The sequence below is a fragment of the Microtus ochrogaster genome, chromosome 24 (genome assembly GCF_000317375.1).
Source record: "Microtus ochrogaster isolate Prairie Vole_2 chromosome 24, MicOch1.0, whole genome shotgun sequence".
Lineage (NCBI taxonomy): Eukaryota > Metazoa > Chordata > Mammalia > Rodentia > Cricetidae > Microtus > Microtus ochrogaster.
The window spans coordinates 35696713-35706371 of NC_022024.1; the positions used below are offsets into that span (position 1 = coordinate 35696713).

The window sequence follows — 9659 nt, forward strand, 5'->3', positions numbered from 1 at the left end:
AAAAAAAAAAAAAACAAACCGAAATGCAAGCCTGGAGTCTGCCCACGTGGATAACCACCTTCACCTTGTCCAGCGACTCAGGCAGAGGGAGTGCCTGTCTGTGCTGTCTACCCACGATAAAAATGGGCAAGGCTGTGTTCATGGTGACGTTTCCCCTGAGAGTGCTCCTTCAGGCCTTCTAATTATCTTTCCATTTGCAGCTTTTTCTTCCAAACACTCTACTCTGCACTTGATTCTCAGGGTAACATCCAGCTAGAACAAGCAGCAAGACAACATTTCGGCCTACGTTGGGAGGCCCTGTGTTCACGGTGTCGTGAGGAGTGACAGGCTGTGCGGCTGTTCTAGTTTGCATTCTGCTGTTGGGATAAAACGGCTAACTAGAACCAAGCTGAGGTGGAAAGGTTTGTTTGGTGTACAGGTTAGAGTCATCCCCAGGGGAGCCAAGGCAGGAACTGCAGAGAGCAGCGCTGCTTTCTGGGTGCTTCCCACCTGCCCAGGACTGGCACTGTCCATGGCAGGCTGGCACTCCCACAGCAATAACAATTAAAAAAAATCCACAGGCCAGTCTGGGGGAAGCAGTTCTTCATTCCCATTCCCCAGGTGGGTCTAGGTTCTCAGCAAGTTCATGAAAACGAAGCAGCTCCGAGCCCTGCAAGAGCTACAAGAGACCCAGGTTCCTTTTTCTAAGTAACAGAGAACTGAGGTCTCTGGAAATACTCAGACGTTGCTCTCTTTACCATCCTAGTAACAGTGATCGTGATGTAAGAGTGATGAGCGCTAACGCCAGTATTGCGGGGACTACATAAACAATATATGGCTATAGTATGGTGTATCGTATGATAGGGCACTGTATAAACAATTGTTATATTATGGCACATTGTATGAGGACTAAATTATGGTTTTTTTTTCCCCCAGGGGTAGCCCTGATCTTTTGAGGCTCTCAGGAGACTGAGCAGTTTCAGGTCACTGTCTGATGTGGTTCGGCTGTGGGAGAGCCTGCACCAAAGCCTTGCTTTGTTAGGCCTGTGATCCTGCCCCTATTTTCCATGTCTAATGCATGTCTGCTCATTTACTACAAAGGCAGCCCACTGAAGGGCGATCCCGTGATGGCGGCTTGCGTCTTGGAGAAATGGAACGCGACTGTTTAATCGGCTATGGAGCGAGTATGCTTTTGCTGGAGAGACTGATGATCTCAAGTGATGCCTTTGAGGTTGATGTCTGTGGGCAGTGTGGGCTCCTGGGATACTCCGGCTGGTAAGTGGGTAGTGACTGCATCTCCTAGACCACATCCCGTGGCCTCGATAATGGCCCAAGAACTGTCCTCCACCAGACCCAATACTCCGCAGCCTTTGTCTGTGACCGCCTTTGTGCCCCCACTATTCCATACATACCCGAGTGTGTTTGTATGTTGTGTCTTTAGTGCTGTATTTATACTGCTGTAGTTTAAATTCCTAAGTAGAACAGACTTTATCCTAATTTTAGTATTATGATGGGCTGGAGAGATGGCTCGGCACTTGCTGCTCCAGGACCTGGGTTCAGTTCCCAGCATCCGTGTGGTAGCTTACAATTGTCCATAACAAGAATTAAAAAAAATAAAACCAAAACTACTCTGGAGAAGTTGTATCAAGATCCATTGTTGGTAACCTCAGACCCCAAAAGCCAAATCACCACATCTTACTTAGAATCAGTGAGAAAGCTAGGACAAAGACCTGCCTATGTCCTGTGCCCCTGACTCATGGTAAGTCCACTTGGACTGTATGCTCCATGATGCACAGACAGCGTCTGTCCTGGTCACTCTCCCAGCACGCATTGGGCATCCGCTGTATCAGACGCAGTTCCCTGCAGTCCATCTCACGGCCGCACTCTCTAGGTTGCAGCTGGTCGGTGCCTAATGAAGCATGTAAGTGCTAAGTGATGCCTTGTGGGATTGTCAATAAGTTCAGTACACAATTTCTAGTTTTTACTTCCATGTACTGGTGTCTCGCAGCCATCTTCATGGGTGATGCTCCCTGGAATGTCTATGTTGTGTACTATAGGACCTTCCTTGTTTGTGATCACTCCCCTGCCACCTGAGAACAAAACGATCTGCTTAGGGGTATCAGGATCTGCTTCTCTGCATCGCTGACAGAGCCTTTTGTCTCTCTGGTCTATCAGAAGCGAGGTCTCACAGTGTCTAAGATAGACATTTCATGGATGGAAAATAGCCCCCCTCTTCAGCCCTGTTCAGAGCCCCTCTTTCTCAGGTGGGAACCCCCCTGAGAGAACAGTGTAAAGTTAGGTGAACCGCCACTGCTGGGCTTTGAGGAACGCATGGCCACCTTTTCCTTGTAGACTTTCCCCAAAGCCTCTTTCCAGACGGTCTCAACCTGCCACCTTTATAAGCTGCCTCTCTTGGTTAGATCAAGCAGGTCAGGAATCATCAGAGGGCTGGGCCTACAAGTTACTTAGAAAGTAAAGGTGCAGCCAGGCGGTGGTGGTGCACGCCTTTAATTCCAACACTTGGGAGGCAGAGGTAGGCAGATCTCTGTGAGTTCGAGGCCAGCCTGGTCTACAGAGTGAGTTCCAGGATAGTTGGGACTACACAGAGAAACCCTGTCTCAAAAAACCAAAAAGAAAGAGAAAAGTAAAGGTGCATGAAACCTGATGACCTGAGTTCCATCCCCAACAACATGGGAAAGGGAAGGACAGAACCTCACTAGTTGTCCTCTGACCTCTGGCGTGCACTGCGGCATGTCCATGCCTGCAGACACACATAGGCACACACAGTCACACACGTGAGTGAATGGATGGATGGATGAACAAACACACAGTAGGTAAATACAACAAATGGTGTTTTTTGGGGGAGAGGTTGTTTTTGCTTTCTGAAGAGCAGGGAAGCTTCTTAGAGCAGAGTATATCCTTGCTAGCTTGGTGACACACCTTTTAGCAGATTATTTTATGTTTGCAGCATAGATGAATTGATGAATCTGTTTATGAAGAAATGGTTAATCTGGACACTGATGGGAAAGTGTCCACTTCTCAGTTCGTCGTCTCCCCAAGGTCACAGAGATGCTGATGTTCTTATGAGAATAAGTCCAGCCCTCTCTTCTGCCAGTGAGATGGGGTTTGTTCTGTCCTGGGATGTCCATTTGTCTTCTGAGATGATGTAGAGCATACTGTGGGCTATATAACGAAAGGACAGACAGACAGACAGACAGACAGACAGAGAGCAATAGCATAATAGAATGGGGCCTCGCGCCTGGTTCCCCATGTTCAGATCTCCCAGTCTGGCACAAGAGTTCTCATTTCCTCTTCCTTGTATTTCTTTCCTCCTCTAAAAGAAAAAGGAAAGAGTAAAGCAGATTCCCAGGGCCCAAGCCTTTGTCTTCATGCTCGGTACTTGGGATCCTGACATAAGACTGGACAGACTGCTCTATCTCAGTTAAACCTCTGCTTCCTTTGCTGCCTGGCTTCTGTCTAGTGTCTAGCTCATCTGATTGCAGCCCTGATGACAGGTTCCGTGTGCTGTCCTTTGAAAGGAGTGATCAGGTTATGTCTTCTGGCCGTCTTTATCTGCAGACACCCTGTGTCTGATCTGCGTGCCCTACTTAGACTCTGTTGCCAACAGGAAGGAATCTTAACCCGTTCTGTAGTCTGGCGGCCTCTTCATGTGCTGCTCTCTGGCTGAGAGCATAATGACGCTGTCGTCTTTCCTGTCATTGCCTGGCCTTGTGTCCAGCTGGGTAATTAGAGAGGTTCAGTGTCTTGGGGCAGGACCCTGTGGGTGACTTGCACATTAGTAAGGCATTGCTGTGGGGAGGTTTACAACAAGACTGTTGTTTCTCAGAGGACCCGGGACAGAAGTCCCCAGAGAGCCCTGTTAAGGTAATTAACCCATGTAAGATACAGCACTGGGCATGCACCTCTTGTGCCCCCACAGCCTCCTCTTGCTGTCTTCCTCCTAAAATCAGTTTACCTTATTGCTCTTGGTCAGGTGTCTACCTGTGCAAGTAGTTCAGCCATAGAGTAAATTAGCTTACATATGTATATGTATATATGTGTGCACACACACATACACATGTACACAAAACATTGGAATGTTCTGAATGAATAGATTCAGAATATTAATTGTGGTTATCTAGGCTATGAACCAGTACATATGGAAATTTTAACTAGATTAACTGAAATTGGAGCCACCATATAATATACAGGATAGGAAAACCAGGAAGAAGTTACTCCAGTTTAGTCTGTTTCTCTAATTTAATTAAAGTAGCATGTGAGTATGATTCCTGAATAATTTGGACCCACCCAGACACATTAAAACATACCTTGATCCTAATGCTTTGAGGAAGTCTTTGGGCTGTCTTTTAAGATTCTGTGTTGCTGAAGTTTATGTCATCACTGTTTCTCTGCTGTCAGCATCAGGGATGGTGCAGCCTTCTCCTACCCCCCCCCCCCCCCCCCCGGAGTTCTGTCCCTCGGGTCGCTGTCACCATGGAAATGCTCATCCTCGGCACTCACTGTGATATCACACACTTACCCCAGCACCCATTAGACGGCAAGGGGATCGCTGCCAGTTTGAAGCCAGGCTGCTCTCCGTAGCAGCTTCAATGACACGCCAAGGTTCTGTAGCAAACCCCTGTCAGATAAACTTAGAATTAAATACAGTGCGCGCACGCACGCGCGCGCACACACACACACACACACACACACACACACACACACACACAGAAAACAAGCAGCTGCATTGCTCAAAGTTACAAGTCAGGGGCACAGGCGTTCCCACCTCCCAGAGGTGACTGCTGGTCATACTTGAGTGACTGTGGCCTTGGAGCATGCTGATTGCCCTTACTCTTTGATTTTTTACTTATTTTTTAAATCACAAACTCTGAAGATTCTGATAATAGAGGAAGATCCAACTATGAACCTTTCAAAAAAAGACAAGACCTCATGTAGCCTAGGCTGGCCTTGTGCTTAACAATCCTCTGCCTCCCAGGTACTGAACTTACAGGAGTGTTGGAATGTACCACCACATCCAACCAAATACACAGTTTTTTACTGTGCTATGTCCCGAGCATCTCCCATTTCAGCAACTGAGTCTGTGCTGTTGTGTTGAGCGACTGTAATGTTCTTCTGTAGACGTCTCAGAAAGAGAACCACTGCCCAGTGAGCAGTTCCTGGGGAGCCTCACTGTGGACGCTCTTCTGAGCCTTCTTCAACTGTGAAACCTGGAAGGACAGTTCATGTTCTCCCCAAGGGACCTTCTATAGTCATCGATGAAGACAAAGAGTCTGACATGGCATGGCTAGCGTGTTGGTTGGGGCCAAGTGGGAATGCTCGCATGCTTGCACACACCTTCCTTGTGTTTTTGCAGTGGACAGCGTACTGTAAATACTGATATCCCAGTCCTGAGGCCACTGATGCTCTCCTGTTTCAAAGGCTTCTTTTCCATCAGACGATGTGCCTTGGTGGTAGGAACTAAATTGTTTTGGCAAGTGTGTTTCGGAGAACAATATGGCAGAGAAGCCCCCAAACACATGGCATGTTGGTGCAGTCAACTGGAAATGTCTGACCTCCTTGAGACACCTGACTCAGTTCTTGATGGTTCCGGATTCTGGGATTCTTTCAAAACAGTTTTAAGCAAATGTTTTTCCTCTTGAAGAGAAAGTTCTAGAAGTGTAGTTAAGGGACTTAAGTCACATAATTTTAAATTGTAGGGGATGATTTGTATCATTCTGGGTTTTGCGCCCACAGATGTCCCTTTAACTTTCTGAGCCATCAGAACATGTCTTGACGGTGATGGGCTGCTCGGGAGAGAGGTGTAGCAGTAACTGTGTGCAGGCCTGTGTTGCCCCCCTCTGACACATGCTGACTTGGGTTTCAGGTGCCACTTCTGCAAGTCTTCGTGCCACGTGTCCTCCCTCCGCATCCCGTATGCCTGCAAGCTGCTCTTCCAGGAGTTGCAGTCCATGAACATCATCCCCAGGTTGAAACTGGCCAAGTACAACGAGTAAGGATGATGGGGTGACTGCATGAAGCAGAGGATTCCGAATGACTTCTGTGTGTGATCATTCTGCCTCAGGACAAACTGAGAGGAGAAGGAGCAGCCTTCTGAGTTCCAGAAGCCTGGCTAGACAACCTTGACCAAGAGCTTCCAGTCGTGGGAGATGCCGGCCCCACAGCATTGTGCTGAGTCACAGGGGCACAAGCTAGAGAGACTGTGAACTACTGTTAATTTTATTCTGATTTGAGTTAGACTCTTGTTCTGTAGTCCAGGCTGGGTTTGGATTCACCTCAGTGCTCCTGCCTCCATTACTCACAAGTGCTGGACTTACGGGTCTGAGCTTATTTATGTTATTATGTTTTTAAATGCACTGAATAGAAAATATTCCTCCTTAAAATCCCCACAGCATCTTCTGGTTTGTCATCAGATGTGGAGGAGGTCAAGGACCATTGACTTGGGACTAGCTTCATCGGGGAAGTATCATTGCAAAAACACAAAAGACCCAAGTTCATCCCCAGCCACCCACATAAGAGCTGGACATTCACCTACCACCCGTGTAGAAACCTGATACTGTGGAGGTGGGGGTAAGGAGCAGACAGGCAGATCCTGAGCCCACTGACCAGCCAGCGCAGCCAATCAGTGCACTGCAGGTTCAGTGAGACTCTGTCTCAAGAACTGATGGAGAGTGACTGAGGAAGACCCCAGTGTCCACCTCTGGTCCTCCATACACACGCACAGGTGGTTAGATTTGTTGGAAGAAGTAAACTGACCCGGAGGTCGGCAAGTGACACGTGGGCTCTCTGCGGCACGGAAGGGCCAGCGGTTACATCCTGCTCTCACGCACTGAGACTTTAATCTTGGTGGAATGTGATCAGGGCTGCCTGCCTTGTAAGAATATCCCTTCTTAAATAATCACATGGAGGTTATTTTGAACCTCCCAAACACCTGGGTACAATGCGTGGACACCTGGCCATCCCTGTCCTACAATGCGTGGACACCTGGCCATCCCTGTCCCTCCCGTTCCTACCAGGATGTTAACTGTCCATTCTCTCAACTCTTGTGCCCTGAAGCCCGATAAATATTTGTACTAAGTATTATTTATATTTTTTGAAGAAAAAAAAAAAGTCTTAAGAAGCATTGAGTAGTGAGTGGTTTGGGCTGTGTCCTCAGCATGCCACACTGGAAATGCTCTTCAGAATACCCACAGGTAGAACATCCTGATAGGGTCAACTCCAGCGGGAAAGAGCTGAGGAGCCCCGGGGCTTTTCAGAGCACTGCTCACCCCAGGCAGATGGCCCAAGGGACCATACTGGTCGCTGACTTGAAGACTGGCCCGTTTTGTTTTCCTCACAGTGTGGAAGTCAGGACAGCTGCTCTGCCCGAGCAGAGGAGGCTGTGTGAGGGGCAGCCTTCCTTCAGTGCGTCTTCAGAGACGAGGAGGCACCGTGGCTTTCCTTCTCCTCACTGATGGCCCCTCTATCTCACTGTACCCAGCTGTGTTCCCTTGTGTTGTGTGCCTCCTTGGGACATCACAGGGACTTTTTCCATGGTGACCTTGGTTCTGCCAGCTCCGTCGAGGTTGAGAACCCTGCATGCCAGACCATCTTGTTACTGAACACTCGGGTCCTTCAGAAGGAATAGGCAGTGTTCTGGGTACCGGCACCAGGACATGTCGCTCAGCAGTTTGTACGATGGATGGACACTGTATTGGGGGCAGGAGGAGCAGGATATGCTTCTTAATGTAAAGGGGTCCCCAGTCTGCGAACAGAGCAGTTAACTCAGCAGTGCTGCGGGAACACCCATGCACACTGACCCACCCTTAGAAGCTTGAAGCTTTTCAGGGTGATTCACTAGCTCCCTATTACAGCTAAAGAAACTGAGGCAGAGTAGCCAAGGGGCTCCCCAGACCATACCACCACAAGGGTGTGGCAAGAATTCCAAAGCCTCTGGTCTGTTTGGCTTTATCCATTATTCACCCAAAGTGGTCTTTTTTAAAGAAATTCAGATGCCACTGGGTACGTCTATTTCCTGCAGGCCAGCAGTTGCGATCATCTGGAATGCCGTTGCTTGTTTGGTGGAGGAAATTACAGTTCTCCAGGTTTGCACCACTTAAAAGATACTGGATCCCAGTGGAGATGTCAGGAAAAGAAGAGCAGTTGGCTCGTTCCAAAACTAGCCAAGAGCACACCTGAATAACTGCGAAGACAGCGAGAGCTGGGGCGTGACTCGGGTGAATCACTTGCCTAGCACCCGGGTTCTGTTCCCTGGCACTTATATCAAAAGTCCACAGTTCATTACTCTTAATGCCGGTATATTTTTTTAAGGTTACTCCAAGCCCCTTTCTTTAAAAGCTACCAAGTAAATCCTATTTTTAGTAAGGATGGCTAATTTCTTACAGGCCACCCATGAAGCCATTTATCTCTGAAGGCTTTTAATAGGTTTGGAGTGGCACAGGATGAGGTTGAAGTCTCACCAAGACCCTGACTCTGACAGCTGGTTCAGCAGAGTGAAAGAGCTGTACATACAAAATCTCGGGTGTGGACAGGCTGGCATCCCAGCAGGGAGAAAGCTTGCTGAGCGACTCGGGGGTCTTCACCGTCCCCTGGGTCCGTCAGCTCAGGCTGCTGCGGCAGAATATCACAGGTAGGTGGCTGAGAAGACGGATTATTGTCTTAGTTACAAAGGCTCTGAGTCCACCCCAGTCCACAGGCTCCTGTCTGCAAACCCCTTGGCGACCCCTCAGGTGGCTTTTCCTTGGTGCACGCTCAAAGCACCACTTGGGCACTGCTTGTCGGGACACCAGTCCCGCTGGGTTAGTGTAGCACTCGTCCAGGGTCACTGTGGTTCTTTAAAGGGACTGCTCTCTGGATGCCCCGCACTGACAGCTTCAGCATAGGGATCCTGAGGAAACTGCTCAGGCCTTTCTTTGTACTTCTCAAGACACAGGTGGAAATGTGGGAAATACCTGTTCAAACCCAGTCGGCAAAACAGCAATTCACTCCTAGGTGTGCGCATGCGTGCATGGGGCGGGGGTGTGTATGTGAGTGTATGGGTAAGAAAATATGTGTATGGATGTGTGGTTGAGTGTGGGGGGTAATGTGTATGTGCATGCATGTTTGAGGCTATGAGTGTGTGGTCAGTGATCCCAGCAGCATCACCTTAGCCCCTGGTTACCTACTAACAGCACTATGAAGTACAGATGTACTTAATATGGTAGAACACCATTTTATGATGAAAATGTATTGCTACTGCATTAATATTATCAGTCATCTCAAAGACTAATCCCTGGAAAAGTCCCGAAAGATTCTGTATCTCATTGGTTCTTTATGGCCTTTGGTAGCACAGGGATAGAGTTCTCATGTAGCTCAGTCAGACCTCAAGTCATCCTGACTTCTGCTCGTCCTGCCCTCACCCCCCCCCCCAGTGCCAGGCCTGTGGTACACTACCATGCCTGGTTTATGTGGCGCTGAGGAGCCAGCCAGGGCTCCATGCAAGCCAGGCAAGCAGACTGCCAACTGAGCCACATCCCCCAGGCTCTTTAGGGTCTTCTTAAGTTTAAAATTAGGTAGAAGTGATCTGTGAAATGAAATATGCCATTGTAGAGTTCCCTGTGCAGTGATGGCGGAACAGAGAGCGCTTCTAAGGTCTTGTTGACATAGGGAGGTGTGTGAGTGTG

At 48.6% G+C, this 9659-nt stretch overlaps 1 protein-coding gene across 2 annotated transcripts in view; it reads left to right on the forward strand.

The window, feature by feature from the left end:
* Polr3b (RNA polymerase III subunit B) overlaps nt 1-9659 on the forward strand; it is a 110662-nt gene that overhangs the window by 92990 nt on the left and 8013 nt on the right. For both annotated transcript variants that reach the window (XM_005358244.3, XM_026784628.1), the window contains 2 exons: nt 1081-1254; nt 5864-8626. In XM_005358244.3, coding sequence (XP_005358301.1) covers nt 1081-1254; nt 5864-5993 — 304 coding nt within the window. In that variant the 3' untranslated portion in view covers nt 5994-8626. The remainder of the gene's footprint in view (nt 1-1080; nt 1255-5863; nt 8627-9659) is intronic.